The sequence below is a fragment of the Pseudophryne corroboree genome, chromosome 4 (genome assembly GCF_028390025.1).
Source record: "Pseudophryne corroboree isolate aPseCor3 chromosome 4, aPseCor3.hap2, whole genome shotgun sequence".
Classification (NCBI taxonomy): domain Eukaryota; kingdom Metazoa; phylum Chordata; class Amphibia; order Anura; family Myobatrachidae; genus Pseudophryne; species Pseudophryne corroboree.
Genome location: NC_086447.1, coordinates 477430853 through 477447888, shown reverse-complemented (window position 1 = coordinate 477447888; position 17036 = coordinate 477430853). Strand labels below are relative to the sequence as shown.

General features: G+C 41.3%; 1 protein-coding gene across 2 annotated transcripts in view; it reads right to left on the bottom strand.

The window, feature by feature from the left end:
- LOC134911518 (protein lin-28 homolog B-like) overlaps positions 1-17036 on the bottom strand; it is a 354771-nt gene that overhangs the window by 145008 nt on the left and 192727 nt on the right. Inside the window, exon 1 of one of the 2 annotated variants that reach the window (XM_063919683.1) lies at positions 1680-2000. The exons of the other annotated variant lie outside the window; for it this stretch is intronic. Within the exon in view, the coding sequence (XP_063775753.1) occupies positions 1680-1757 (78 nt within the window). The 5' untranslated portion in view covers positions 1758-2000. Of the gene's footprint in view, positions 1-1679; positions 2001-17036 lie in introns of those variants that run through there. 2 annotated transcript variants of the gene reach the window in all.

The following is a 17036-nucleotide window of genomic DNA, read 5'->3' as shown; positions in this document are numbered from 1 at the left end:
GCTGTGTATTCTTTTGGTTGTATTTTATTCATATAATTTTATATTGTGAACAGTGTAAAAACTTATATGTTCAATTACATGGTATTAAAATAACTTTTTACTAATTGGCCGATTGGCCTCTTGTTTGGGTGACTATTTTTGGTGAGGGGTGTCGGTTACAGGTACCCAGTTTTAAACATCCTCCAGTCTACATTCTGACGAAATTATCGCCTGAAGAAGTGTGTAAATACATTCCATCTTAGCGCACTTGGGAATTTGTATTTTATATATATATATATATATATATATATATATATATATATACATACATACACACACACACTGTACATGTGTTATATTGTACATATTTTATATTAAAAGGGTATGCATACATCTCTGAGCGTTGGACCTCAGCCGACAATGTGTGCGAGTACTTGTTTTCTCTTGAGGGATGTAGTGTTTGCATTTTTATCGTATATGGTAATAAGATGCGCCTTGCGTCCGCAGCATATTTTAACTGGCATTTGAAATATTAGAAATAATCTGAACTCCTCACTCAGGACACTCCTAGCACCCGTAGTCCTCTATCCAGCCCATCAGATAAATCTCATGGTACAATTGTATGCCGTATGATATCTTGCATGCGATGTATAGCAGCTTCATCAATCGCATGCGATATATCTTATGAAAAAATAGCACAAAAGTACCAAATCATATGGAATCACTCCGGGGAAGGTCCGAGGGGTGTTCAAGGAAATTTACATCAGGCTTCAGCCTCAGACATATCGTTGTAGTGTATGGGGCCCTTTAAACAAACAAATGGTGCAGTGGGGATAAGACCATCATAGATTCCCCAAATAACTTACAATAGTACCTGCTTAAATCTACTTATAACAATAAATCAACTATTCATTACCTAGTGCTAAACAATCATTGTATTCGTTTGTGATAATCAGAAGATGCAATACAGCTTGCTGGTAAGTGTACCTAGATTATTGGATGAATGTTATAGAATACTTCTGCTTATAACACTTTGAAAGAATTAGTAGCACTGAAAGAGCTAGGTTTTCCACTGCTGTACTTCCAAGAAATATATACGTTATGGCAAGAACTTACCGTTGATAACGGTATTTCTCCTAAGTCCACAGGATAACACTGGGATATGATGAAGCGACAGCGGATTTGCACCAATTGGTCAAAGCGTTTCGGCCTCCCAGCATGCAATGGGCCTGTCCATATATCCCCACCTCCTGGCTCAGGCAAATCAGTTGTATTCCACAGCTCAAGGCAGGAGCATCATAGATAGCCCTAATTAGGCGAGAAAAACACACATGCACACCCTTCCGTACAAGGAGGAAGAGGTTAGTGAGTAAAAGGATCCTCAAATCAGGTGCGTCAGGGTGGGATCCCTGTGGACTTAGGAGAAATACCGTTATCAACAGTAAGTTCTTACCATAACGTATATTTCTCTGGCAGAGTCCACAGGTTATCTACAGGATAACATTGGACTTTCCCAAAGCAATTTAGTGGTGGGGATGCTCCTGATTGGACAGGAGAATCCTTCGCCCAAATTCACAGTCATGAGAGGCAAAGATATCCATGGCATAATGTCTAATGAACGTGTTAATGGAAGACCATGTGGCTGCCTTACATGTGTGTTCTGCTGAAGCACCACGTTGTGCTGCCCATGATGGACCTACCTTACGAGTAAAGTGAGCAGAGACATTAGCCGTAACAGGGAGATCAGCTTGAGAATATGCTTCTGAAATCATCAGCATCCGAAGCCACCTTGCCAGTGTCCGCTCACCAGCAGGCCATCCTCTCTTGTGAAATACGTAGAGAATGAAGAGAGAATCTGCTCTTTCTAATGGCACTGGTACGATCCATGTAGATCCTTAAAAGCACGGACCACGTCCAGCGATTGCATCTCCCACAGAAAAGCCCGGTACCTTGAAAGCCGGGACTACTATTTCTTCATTAAGGTGGAATTTAGACACCAACTTCAGAAGATACCCAGATCTAGATCTGAGAACTGCTTTATCTGGATAAAAAAAAAAAAAAAAAAAAAATCAGAAATGGGGAATGACAGGATAATGCCCCTAGACCTGACACTCTTCTAGCTGACGTCATAGCCAGTAGAAAGAGAACTTTGGCAGTCAATTACTGAAGATCCACTTTAAGTGGTTCAAACGGGGCAACTTGAAGGGCTTTCAGGCCAAGGCAGAAATGAATTGGATTTTTAAATTAAATACACTCATTCCCCTTGGTTTGAATTCTGATTTTGAGCTTAAATGGTTCATTTAATGAATCAATATTTTCCATCAGTTCACATACAATCCTTGTTCCATTTAATTAATAACAGAGAATCATAGGCTAAATTCAGTTTAAACATCAATAGAGAAATGTTTTATTATCTAACAATAAATGTGCCGGATAGATATTTTATTCATATTAAAAGTTTCTCCAAGTTCAGTTTTGAATAACTAAATTAGGAGCAGAATGTATCGCTATTTAAAACCTTTTTTTCTAATTATTATTGATGTTCAAAGAGATGCATTTTCCCTTCACTACAAATACCGCCAGGCGGAAGTGCCGTTACACGCACTTCCGGTAAGTGGAACGCAGCGTGGAACGCACGCGGCTCCACTTCCGGTCAGGTGAAATGCAAGACGGAACGCATGGCGTTCGTCATTGCGGTTCCTAACTTAACGTTAAGATCACAACGGACAAATTCTTTTTAACACTGCAGGAGTATGTAATTGCTATGTATGAATGTGTAGTTTATTATCATCTGTATTTAAAAATAAAAATAAAATTCCGTTACCCAGCATACCATGGGATAATTACCATTTCCTGTTTAGGAGCATAAATATCCCTGTTATCACTACCTGGACATGCACCTTGAAAAAGACCAGGAAGGTCGAAACGTCGTTGGTGAAACCAGGTAGTGATTTTTCCATCACTTTTTGTTCATCTTGTTTTCTCTATGGAATACCCTTTTGGAGTATGTTTAACATGACAGTACTGGCATAAAACCGGATTATGCCAATTTTTGTCTATTACTTCTGACCTGCATGTTTTTGTACAAACCAGAAAGTGGAAACTACATAGAAAAACATCTTATTGCTGTTTTTATGAACTTTTAATAAAAACGTTTTGGATTATCGTGGATGTTATCCTGACTTGAAAGATACCTTTATACGTGGGAACAATCCCCCTCCAAAAGTGAGTGGGGTACGTTTTTTGAAATAGCTCCTTTCCTGCCTTATAATACGGTGGATACAGTATTAAAAGATACCTTTATATACCTGTCCCTACTTATCTTGATGTGAGTTTTGGTACGTCCAAAAATACCTGCAGAGCGGTGGCGAGATACTATCCTTATCTACTATCAAATTGGTTTTTGGCACTTTAGGCCTCCTTTTTCTGGACACTTAAAGGCTATTTCTATCAGTGTTTTAAGCAATATTACCCATAGATTGTATTAACTTTTTTTTTCATGTTTGACATCTGGATATTATGAGACATTTGAGACAGTGATTGCCCGAAGGGACAACAGAACATGTGACGTATATCAAATTTTATGATTGTGTTATCGCCTTTGATCTATCCTTTCACTTTTTTTCTATTGATTATCATTTTGATCTGTTATTTGGACAGATCTGTTGAGGATCTAGATTGGGCTGACAACTTTGCGCCAGGAATTTACACTGTTGTATTTTAAGTCCTAAGGCACTGTAGAAGGAACAAAAGGAGGTTGAATACGCAGCATTTCCTGGAAAAAAAGTATGCACATCCTGTAAATTGGCAATTTTCTTTTGGAACCATACAGTCAAAGCTGATACTTGAACTCTCAAGGAAGCCACCGTTAAACCTTTATCCATTGCTGCCTGAAGGAATGCTAAGACCCTGGAAACTCTGAAAGACTTAAGATCCATTTTCCGTTCACTGCACCAGTGAATATAGGTTTGCCATACTCGGTGATAAATGCAAGCTGAGGAAGGTTTCCTTGCTCTGAGCATAGTTTGAATTACCTGCTGTGAGAATCTTCTTGACTTCAGGATAGAGGTTTCAAGAGCCACACCGTCATAGACAGTCGATCCAGATGTCTGTGATAACAAGGACCCTGCATCAGTAGATCTGGACGTTGAGGGAGTAGAAGTGGAACATCCAGCAACATCCTCTGCAGATCTGTGTACCGATGTCTTCTGGGCCAAGCCAGAGCTATTAGCATCACGGCACCTTTTCTTTGTTTTAGCTTTCTCACTAGCCTGGGTAATAGGGCGATTGGAGGAACACCTAAGCCAGATGAAAATCCCATCTCACTGACAGGGCATCCACAAAGATCGCTCCGGGATCCTTTGTTCTTGACCCGTATGTGAGCACTTTGTTGTTAATACGGGACACAATGAGATCTCTCTCTCTGGCAACCCCCACTTATCTACTAGAGTCTGGAAGACCTCCGGGTGTAGAACCCATTCGCTTGCCTGAATGGCATGTTGACTGAGAAAGTCCGCTTCCCAGTTTAGGACTCCCGGAATGAACACTGCGGACAGGGCTGGATGATGAACTTCTGTCCACTTTAGAATGTAACTTACCTCCATCACTTTTTGGCTGCGAGTTCCTCCTTGATGGTTAAGGTACGCTACTGCCGTCACATTGTCCGGGCAGAACTAAACTAGTTTTCTCCAAAGAATGTCCTTTGCCTGAATCAGTGCCCTGTATATGGCCCGAAGTTCCAATATGTTTATTGGCAGGCAACTTTCTTCCTTGGTCCATTGCCCCTGAAAACACAACCATCCTGACAATGCTCCCCAGCCCTGGAGACTGGCGTCTGTCGTCAGAATTTCCTAATCTGATATCCAAAAGGGTCTCCTTGTCCAGATGGAATGTCTGTAGCCACCAGGCTAATAACCTTCTTCTATCGTAAGAAACATAGTCTCTGTTTTTATCGTCTGATGCAACCCATTCCATTTGGCAAGAATCAGACACTGCAGAGGCCTCAAGTGTAATTGTGCATACTGCACCATGTCGAATGTTGACACCATCAAAGGCATTGCTGCGTGAATGGATACCTTTTGACTGAGTAAAAAGTCCTGAATCCTTGACTGAACCTTGGATAATCTTGTTCAGAGGTAAAAATACTCTCTGAAGCCTTGAGTTCAGTACAGCCTCCAAGTGAATCATCCGTTTTGACAGAACCAGAGACGATTTTGCCCAATTTATGAGCCACCCGTGCTTCTGCAGACACGTTATGGTCTGTTGCAGATAACATAAGAGCAATTCCTGCATTTGTGCCAGGATTAAAAGATCGTCGAGGTATGGAAATATTCTTATCCCCTGCTGGCGGAGATAAGCTGCCATTACCACCATAATCTTAGTAAATGCTCTGGGAGCTGTGGCTACCCCAAAAGGTAGGGCCTGAAACTGAAAATGCTGTTGGAGGATAGCGTACCTGAGAGAGCACTGATGGGACAGTGCTATAGGAACATGTAGGTAAGCACCCTGTATATCCATCGTTACCATATAATCCCCTGGCACCATGGCCAAAATGATGGAACACAACGTCTCGATGTGAAACCGAGGTACCCAAATGTATTTGTCGAGTACTTTAGATTGAGAATGGGCCGAAATGACCCATTTGGCTTCTGAACTTAAGACAGGTTGGAGTAAAAACCCTGTCCTTGTTGTGCAGGAGGAACTGGAATGACTACTCCTGACTGAAGCAATTTCTGAACTGCCTCTAACAAAGCCCTGGCTTTCGTCTCTACCCAAGTCAGGCTGGTACAAATAAACCTTAGAGGAGGGTGTTTCTTGAATGCAAAAGCATAACCTGGAGACACCGCTTCCTGCACCCAGGCATCTGTTGTAGACTGCTGCAAACCAGGAGGCGGCCTTCACCATCAGGCTGATGGCTTAACTGTTTTCCCAACAGGTCCTCTGGCAGCCCAATGCTTTTTAGTCTTACCAGACTTGTTGTAATGGGGCCGTTTGCCATCACTTTTTCCTTTTAGCTGTTCCTTGAGACCGAAAGGGCCAAAAAGCCGGAACTTTCTGTTTGAAATTGTATGTGGAAGGAAACTTAACCTTCTTAGAGTCTGCTTCTGACTTCAGAATATCTGTCGATTCTTAACCAATAAGAATATCTCCAGAAAAGGGCAAAGATTCCAAAACCTTCTTAGATGCTGAATCAGCTTTCCACGTACGTAACCAAACTGTTCTGCGAGCAGCTATTGTTGAAGCTGATGCCCTGGAGGCAATAGTACCCATATCCGATGCTGCTTCTTCCAGGAACATTGCAGTCTGTTTTATATGAGCTATATGGGATTTTTGCCCTCTAGAAGCTATAGAAAAATCATCCTACAATGCATCAGCCAAGGCATCCACTGCCTTTGCCAACCAAGCTGAAGCCATGGCTGGCCTTATGACTGCTCCAGACAGGGAAAAAAATGGTTTTTAGAATACCATCCACTATCCGTGGATTGTTTAAAAGGGGAGGTGGCTCCTAAAGTAGATACGCATGTAATTCGATTAGTGCCAACATCTACATTACCTTTGCCTTCAACATCATTAAATGATCTCACGGATAGGAGTGGATGGTTTTCTAAAAAAACATTTTTTTCCCTGTCTGGGGCAGTCATAAGGCCAGCCATGGCTTCAGCTTGGATTGTAAAGGCAGTGGCTGCCTGGGCTGTTGCACAGGAGGGTGATTTTTCAATAGCATCCAGAGAGCAAAAATCCCATATAGCACATATAAAACAGGCTGCAATGTTCTTGGAAGCAGCAGCATTGGATATGGGTACTATTGCCTCCAGGGCATCAGCTTCAACAATAGCTGCTCGTAGAGCAGTTTGGCTACGTACGTGGAAAACGGATTCAGAATCTAAGGTGGTTTTGGAATCTTTGCCCTTTTCTCGAAATATTCTTTTTGGTAAAGAGTTGACAAATATGCTTCCTTCCACATACAATTTACAAACCTAAAGTTCCGGCTTATCGGCCCTTTCGGTCTCAAAGAAAAGCTAAAAGGTAAAAGTGATAGCAGGCAGTCCCAATACAAGTCTGGTAGGACTAAAACGCATTGGGCTACCAGAGGACCAGTTGGTAAAACAGATAAGCCACCAACCAGGTGGAGGCCCGACTTCTTCAGTTTGCACAGATCTAGCAGCAGTCTACAACAGACGCCTGGGTGCAGGAAGCAGTATCTCTAGGTCACAGGTTCTCAAACTCTGTCCTCAGGACCCGACACAGTGCATGTTTTGCCAGTCTCCTCACATAATCACAAGTAAAATAATTAGAAACACCTGTGGACCTTTTATAAATGTGTCAGTGAGTAATTAATACACCTGTGCACCTGCTGGGTAACCTGTAAAACATGTACTGTGTGGGGTCCTGAAGACCGAGTTTGAGAACCTGTGCTCTAGGTTATGCTTTTGTCTTCAAGAAGCACCCTCCTCTAAGGTTTTTTTGTACCAGCCCGTCTCGGGTGGAGAAGAAGACCAGGGCTCTGCAAGAGGCAGTTCAGAAATTGCTTCAGTCAGGAGTACTCATTCCAGTTCCTCATACACAACAAGGACAGGGTTTTTACTCCAACCGGTTTTTAGTTCAGAAGCCAAATGGGTCATTTCGGCCCATTCTCAATCTGAAAGTGCTTAACAAATACATTTGGGTACCTCGGTTTAACATGGAGACCTTACGTTCCATCATTTTAGGCATGGAGCCAGGGGATTATATGGTATCCCTGGATATACAGGGTGCTTACCTACATGTTCCTATAGCACTGTCCCATCAGTGCTCTCTCAGGTTCGCTATCCTCCAACAGCATTTTCAGTTCCAGGCTCAACCTTTTGGGTTAGCCACAGCCCCCAGAGTGTTTACCAAGATTATGGTAGTAATGGCAGTTTATTTCCGCCAGCAGGGGCTAAGAATATTTCTATACCTCGACGATCTTTTAATCCTGGCATAGTCGCAAGAATTGCTCTTATGTCATCTGCAACAGACAATAATTTGTCTGCAGAAGCACGGGTGGCTCATAAATTGGGCAAAACAGTCTCTGGTTCAGTCACAGTGGATGACTCACTTGGGTGCTGTACTGGATTCAAGTCTTCAGAGAGTAAGGTTACCTCTGAACAAGATATCCAAGGTTCAGTCAAGTATTCAGGACTTTCTTTACAGTCAACGGGTGCCGGTATTCCAGTGTTGATATTTCGACTGCTGGGATTCAGACAGCCGGCATATTGACCACATCCCCACCCCAGAATAATATGGTTTCTTTTCCAAAGTGCCAAACTCCGTCAATATAGATAAGATCATTATAGATTATAAAATACATACATTATAAATAAATATATATATATATATATATATATATATATATATATATATACACATACACACACACACACACACACACACATATATACACACGCACATATACATACATATATACATACATACACACACACACACGTACACACAACCCAGTGCCTTTATTTAAATTGCTGAATTAAAAGTTACATACTGCCTTACGTTTTTCTTTGACAATGTCAAAGACAGACTGTGATACAGTGGTAGAAGAGCACTCCAGTCTGCCTGCAAGTTTCGCTCTCCTTGAGTCGACAGATCTACACCATAATGCCACTTACACATTATGCCTCACACCGTAATACCCCTTACAAAATATGCACAGACTCATAATGCCCCAATCGCATTATGCACCCTACTGTATTGCCCCTTACACACTATGCACCACACCCTAATGCCCCTTGCACATGGCACCCTCATACTTAGCAGGCTGGGAGGCTGTTTTCTTATCCAGGAGCTCTTGGTTGCTGCTGCCCCACTTCCTCGTACTGCTTGTTGATAGGCTTTATGCGCTCTTGACGATTCTAGTCCTGGCTGGCAGGTGGTCCTGGCACCTCCATGTACAATTATATGTGACGTATACAGTATATGACTTGGCCACTGTGGTCTGGTCACAGGGATTCGGGAGATGTAGTTGTAGCACTCCCGTACACTCTGCAGAACGGCAACAGCCGGGAGCTCTTGGTCGGCACTTCTGATTAGTAAATGAAACACATTAATTAGACAAAGCCTACATGACACAAGAGTGCCATGCATACATGCCCGAGCATGACACTGGTGCTCAATAGATGTATTTTCTGCAGCATCCACGTTATATAAAGCAGGATATATTGGCAGTTCCCTATAACAACCCATGATAGAGTAGCTAGCTACCCAGTACAGAGATGCAGACAGTCAGGGCTCACCCCTCCTCCCCTCACTCAACTCGCTGTGACTGACCCAGTGAATGACTGGCTGTAGCAGCCCCTGTCCAGCTCCGGATCAGCATACTCCCGGCTTGCAGTAACCCCGTCACTGGCAGTCCGTGCTACGCACCGCCGCGGCAACCTCGTCCCCACAGCTGTGTGACGGAAACCAGCTGCTTCTTCTTTTTTTGTCATAGACCAGCATCGGCGCCAGTGGCTGTCAGTTTCAGTGTTGTCAGGGAGGAGCCAGTAGCACGGTACTGCAGATCAGATCAGTAAGAGATCCAATCTGTGGCAGGTAGCAGGGGAACCTTTCAGACAGGGAAACTCGGGGGATGGGGGGTGGGGGGAAGGTACTGCCCCCACACACACACACTTAAATCAGACTCTGCTTGATGGGGTGCCGTAGGTTAGTGCTCCAGGCCCAAATAAAATTATTTATGGCTCACGTGACGGTCAGCCACCAGCTCTGATTTTGCCCATCAAAAAGTGTAGACAAATAAATATCAATCCTGTCTACCACTACATAACCAAACCATAACATAATAGCACAATTTACTTCATTTCCTATTTGTTGCAGAATTTCTCAATAAGAAGCTTTTTTCTTAGGGATGTCGTGAAAAAATAAAAATGCTTATACTGATTGAGAACCACTGCATTTGAATATGTATTATTCTGTTTAACTACCTATACAGCATTTTACAATTACTGACTTTTTTGGTCCCTGTATTATTCAACATGTCACCTATTTTTCAAGAACACCACAAAAATTACACATCAAACTCTAAAGGATGAAAATCTCTCACCAACAGACACGTATATGCACTACCATTATCTTGCTTTTTGCTGTCAATTTTACCTACTTTCTTCCTAATAGAACCTTTGGTGGTTTTATGTCCTTATTCACTTGTGTCAGATTCAACAGAAACCAACATATTGTTGGCCTGCAATACAACAGCAGCAGGACAATGTTTAAAGCAGTAAATAAATGAATAAGTACAAATTCATTTTATATATTTCTATTAATTGCAAAGCTGTCAATCAGCAACTCAACCACAGCAATACAGACATGCACGCCAAGCAGGGCTTTCTAATAAGCAACTATATAGAACATGCATTAGCGCATCTTACACCTAATCCGCAATGTCCATATGTAATGGACTAAACTAAGATATGCATTTTTTTTTTTTTTTAAGTTTTACCATATACTAGAATTCATTTATAGAAGAAAGTGAAAAGCCAAAACATTACATTAACCCTTAACTTATTTATTATAGCATCCTATTCTGCTAACAAATTTAAGGTAATTTTGTGGACCTAAAAAGCATGCCTTTAAAAGCTGTACTACAAAGTCATAAAAATATATCTGTTCATGCGAGCCTCTCATGTGCAGACTAAGACAGGGAAAGGTTAATCACTAAACCATGTCTTTACATGTTGCATGCAAAGTGTAGACTTGATATGTTGTTGATTTGTTAAAGTTGGGAGTGTTTATCACCACAATTCCCTGCAAGGATCTCAGCCCCCATCAGAAGCTTTGTGGGTGGGACCCCTCCCCCACAGTAGTTGCTACTATGCGAGTTCTAAGAAAATATGGTAACGTTCATTATGCTCAAAAACAAAAGCTAGCATGATATGAAATGGAAATAGTACCTCATTATTTCACATGATATCAACAATAGTCAGTATTTTTTTTTTTCTTGTTTCATTTGTGTACTTTTAAACACATGCAAGTTCTTACTTTTTCTTTTTATATAGAATAGATGATGGAATACACCAACGTGCAATCACACATTTATAGCATTTTATGCAGTATCAGTATGTAGCCCAAACTTATTAAAATAGATACATTAAATACTTGTAGTTCAACATTTATTGTACAATTATTATGCATCAGGCACAAGACTGCCATTATGACTGTCAAGTTTAAAGCAAAGCAGCCCCATGCCCAATATATTGACAATGTCATATTACAAATGAGACATCTTAACCATATTTGTTTCCAGAGAGAGGTAGAGGGGAAGGAGGAGGGGATTTTTGACATCTGATTCATCCTATAATTCACCTTCAACCCTATCTGAGACTCACTGAAGGGAAGTCACATGACCAGAACAGAACGGGAGAGGACTGTTTTCTTTCCTCTGTGAGGGGATGCCTTTCTGCAGGAGAAACAAAAGCTTGGTATTAGCGGTCCAGGGCCATTTATGGGTGGGGTTTGCATGCCAAAAAAGCTGTAATGAGCCGAGGTTAATCTTAATGGGGGCCTCACTTTAACCTCCAGAATGCATCAAAAATGTGAAAACTGCCATCACCTCCCCCACCAGGTTTCCTGCGACAGTAGTATTCACAATGACAATATTTTAATGCTAGAACTTATTCACAATGCAAAAGTCATCACTGAATATCACAATGCATAATATTTATTGCATTTAACATAAACAAATCTGGTGTGTATTTTATAGGATATATAAAAGTTTTACGCTACACAGCTATGGGCAGTACGGATGGTGTAATGGTTAGCATTACTGCCTCACAGCACTGAGGTCATGGGTTCGATACCCACCATGGCCCAAAAATATACTGGTAGGTTAATTTGCTTCCAACAAAAATTAACCGTAGTGTGAATTTGTCTGTATGTACATCTGATAGGGAATATAGAGTGTAAGCTCCACTGGGGCAGGGACTAATGTGAATGGCCAAATATTCTCTGTAAAAGCGCTGCGGAATGTGTGCACGCTATATAAAATAACTGGTAATAAATAAGCAATGTCCAACAACTGCAGTGATATGTGGCCCCTGTGCTCTGATTCTCCAGTGTACACTGTTTGGGACTATAGATAAAAGTACGCTTCAAATAAAAAAGATATATTACAAAGTGTTTACAGCTAGATAAACATGCAGAACCTTTGATGCAAACCCCTTGCAATTATCAGCATAAATATTGCCAAGCACTAGATATTAATACAGTAAAAAACAAAAAACTAGAAATAGGTAATTTATATTAAAAAAATAAAAAACACACACACACACACACACACACACACACACACACACACACACACACACACACACACACCATTAAGAGAACCCAATCAAGGAAAAAATAAATTGTAATCCAACATGTCTCCAACAAGAGGATAGGATGCTCAGATCTGCTACACAGCAATGTTTCTATTTCTGGTCCTAAGGAACTGATCACAACTGGAGTATAATAAATGTATGGAGGTAAGGAGGATCTTAAGTACAACAAGGCAGCATCAGACCTATCCTGTAGACAAAATATGGTTTTAAATGTACCTAAGGAAGTGGTAAGCAAAGAACAACTATGACCCTCACTTCCCCAGTTTGATCACGAGAGAGTCTGCAACCTGAGTCAAAGGGTACAAATTCCTCCCATTCAAAGCATCTTCAATGGAGTAGGGGAAGGAAAGTTAACCAGTTTGCTGCTGAAGAGAAAGGAACACATAGGTTTCTCCAAAAATAGAGGAAATATCTTTGTGATCAGTTGAGGACAATCAATGAAATAACAGATGTTTCTATTTGTATTACGTCAGTACATTATCTGAATGAATAAAAGAAGTTACGTGATGCATGTAGCTATCGTTTCCCAATCACCTACATTTTTCTGCTGCAAAATTCAAAATAAATACCCAGAACTTAATTGGGAAAATAAAAGACAAGTCAATGGGCAAAGACTGATGGACAATTTATTTTGTTGAATTACCAAGGTGATGCAGTATAATGGAAGAAGTGTTCAATTTCTCTTTTATTGTGAGCAACTAATACAACATTTAAGTGATTCTAGTATTTACAATATGCACAAATAAATTTGTTCAGACAGAACATGTACAGATATAAATGAAAGTACGGTCTGTAAGCCTAGGTTCACCACTATACGAGCATTGATACATTGGTTAATTGTAGGAAAAAAACGGTGTTCCCTAATGCACACCGAGTGAATAATATTACTACATAATAATAGTCAGATTATACAGAGATCTTAGTTGCGTATATCTGCAGATATAGGGTTAAGCCCCCAGGCCGATCGACAAGGCTTCTCCGTCACTGGGGGTCCCTAATACTAGGTATGGGCCTGGGGTGCAGGACCCCACGATGTCGGCACAGGTCGGCCACCCCAGGTCAGCACACAGGTGAAAATTAATAGGGGTTAATAAGAAGCACAGAAGTGCTATGTAAGTGGTGTGATTAAAATAATATATACAAAGTGATAGGAAAAATAATAAGTGTTAATAAAGTGTTAGGGTGTGCCGACCTGAAGCAGCCCAGCCATACCGACACAGGGGCCACCGCACCCCACACCCACCCCATAAATAATTACAAATATATCTGGGTTAAATTCCCAGTGTAAGGCCACATGGTAATGGCACCTGAGAGCCAGCTTACCTGGGGATACCCCTGGCTTCCCCTATGGCACTTCTGGAGTCAGCAATCCCTCCTAATGCTGACCCATTTATGCCTCTCTTTATGCCGAGTGAATAATATTACTACATAATAATAGTCAGATTATACGGAGATCTTAGTTGGGAATTTAACCCAGATATATTTGTAATTATTTATGGGGTGGGTGTGGGGTGCGGTGGCCCCTGTGTCGGTATGGCTGGGCTGCTTCAGGTCGGCACACCCTAACACTTTATTAACACTTATTATTTTTCCTATCACTTTGTATATATTATTTTAATCACACCACTTACATAGCACTTCTGTGCTTCTTATTAACCCCTATTAATTTTCACCTGTGTGCTGACCTGGGGTGGCCGACCTGTGCCGACATCGTGGGGTCCTGCACCCCAGGCCCATACCTAGTATTAGGGACCCCCAGTGACGGAGAAGCCTTGTCGATCGGCCTGGGGGCTTAACCCTATATCTGCAGATATACGCAACTAAGATCTCCGTATAATCTATTATTATGTAGTAATATTATTCACTCGGTGTGCATTAGGGAACACAGTTTTTTTCCTACACAGAATTACCCCTCCCCTTTTAGCACCTGAGTGACATTACAATCTGATTGAGCAGCTTTCCATTTTGTGTATTATACATTGGTTAATGAAAGAAAATTAGGCTATTCTTACGCAAGAATGTGTTTTCTACATTTAACACAAAAATAAATCCAAAAACAGTTATAGAAATGTACAAAGCTTATAAAAGCTGTGTTAGACCAATAGTCAATGCACAACTTTATAGCTATCGATAAAATCTAGGAAAACAAGGGTGTCAGTATTTTATTTTTAACAGAATCCGTTATATTTATATAAAAACTATTTGATTTAAAAAAGGCACAAATAATGTAACTGATATTATAGCTATGAAAAATGTTGTACATTAGTTTATTAGAACAACTCCTCATTGCTCAAAATCTCTCTGTTTCTGGTCTTAATATATAAATTTGGAGCATAAAATCCAATACTGTAACTTCTGAAGCTGATCCTAAAGGAGCAGGAAGCAAACCATTAAAATTTAAAGTTTCATGGGAACATGTATTACTATTTTTTTCCCCCAAGTCTATTTAAAAGCAAGAAAGAAAAGAAATCGGAAAAAAAAAAAAAGGACAAAAGAAAAAAGGGTAATTCTAAGAGATTAGCGGAAAAAAAAAAAAAAACCCCACAGTATGGAGGAGGTATAAAATACTTATACTCAAGTAGTGCAGCAGTATGAAGTACATGCAGTCTAAAGGGGGGTACTCACGGAGCGATATTCTAAGCAATCTGACTAGATTGCAAGGAATATAAGCCTGATCGCTCCGTGTGTAGCCCTTACAGCGATAGCGATGCGCAGCCCCACGCATCGCTATCGCTAGACTGGCCTGCCGTGCAGGCCAATCTAGCGTGTCGCTCACTTCACCTGCTGGGTGAAGTGAGCGGCCCCCCCATCTCCCCCCGCACGCTCAGCACAGATCGCGCTGTGCTGAGCGGCAAGAGAGATGTGTGCCGAGCGGTTCGCTCAGCACACATCTCTCCCCGCATCGGCCCGTCTATATGGGCCTCAAGGTTTATCCAGAGTAAATAACACACAAGCAATATCTGCATTTGAAGTAGTGTACTACAGGTTGAGTATCCCCAGTGGCGCACGCAGGGGGGGTTTCCGAGTACCTGGAACACCCCCCCCCCCCCCCCCGATTTTGAGACGGAGACAGCTTTGTCTCCGTCTCAGCAAAAGTCGCTACCGCGACCGCGGAGCTGCAGCAGCAAGAGAGAGCTGTGGAGCTCTCTGCTTGCAGAATGTGTCGGGGGAGCTGCTGGCTGCGCATGCTCAGCAACAGCAGCTCCCTCCACTCCGTCCTCACTCTGCGGTCCTTCTGCTCTCCCAGGCCCTGGTGTATCATGTAAGTTTGCAGCCAGTGTCTATGTGTGTATTTGTATGTTTGTATGTACAGCATGCCTGTGTGTTTGTGCACTGGTGTATGTACAGTATGTATGTATGTATGGATGTGTACTTGTGTATATGTGTGTGTTTGTGTATGTATGTTGAATGTGGTATATATGTATGTATGTATGTGTGTATGTATATATATATATATATATATATATATATATATATATATATATATATATAAAGCAAAAGGCGATGAAGCAATCAGCGGCACTCAGGGTCTTACGTGATAATCAAGTGTATTAAAATCACTCCATAAATTCCAACGTTTCGGGACGCACAAGTCCCTTTGTCAAGGTGAGTAGATATATATCTATATCTATAGAAAATACTTAAGTCCCTTTAATGCGCTAAATTAGGAAGAGCTCAAACCACTGAGAAAATACCTCCTGTCAGAACAGGTACAAAGATAGAATAGCACAAAGAAAAGGATTCTCATGGGAGCTATAACCACCTCAGAAAAACAAGAACATTATTAAAAATAATGTATTAATAAAATTTGCAATAAATCTTCATCACTCTTGTGAATGTATTGTAATACAGAAAAAGGTATAATAAAATTCTTATCTTAAGACCATATACATCAAATACACAAGGACATTTTGATAAGGAACTGAAGTTGTATTCTGATGATATCAGCTGTTGTATAAGATGTCAAATCTTCAATAAAGTAATTCAGATGTATGATCTAATCCACATATTTGAAGAAACCCAACGCGTTTCGACCGTTAGGACTTCATCAGGGGTTGTAATCAGAAATCAATATGCATGAATTTCAATATCATATGCAGACTGTTAAGTCGTTGAATTAAGTCAGATATCAATTTAGTCTCATCAACTGAGAAGGAGCCTACTGAATCGTAGTACGGATCCAGCGCGCAATAGTCTGCTTGGAAACAGGAGCCCCAGTCTTGTTGGGAGCCCATAGGACAAACAGAGCCTCTGTTTTCCTAACATGAGCCGTTCTGGCGACATAGCTTTTAAAAACTCTGACCACATCGAGAGACTTCGATTCCGCCAAGGTGTCAGTAGTCATTGACACCACAATAGGCTGGTTTAAGCGAAACCACTTTTGGCAGAAATTGCTGACGAGTTCTCAACTCCGCTCTATCAGCCTGGAAGATTAAAAAGGGCTTTTGTGAAACAAAGCCGCCAATTCAGATACCCGCCTTGCGGATGCTAAGGCCAACATCATGACTACTTTCCAAGTAAAATTTTTTAATGCAACCTTACGTTAAGGTCCAAACCAATGAAAATTGCAGGAACTGCAACACCACATTAAGATCCCCTGGAGCCACAGGGGCACAAAGGGAGGTTGGATGTGCAACACGCCTTTCAAGAAGGTCTGTATTTTTGGAAGGGAGGCCAATTCCTTCTGAAAGAAATTTGATAAGGCCGATA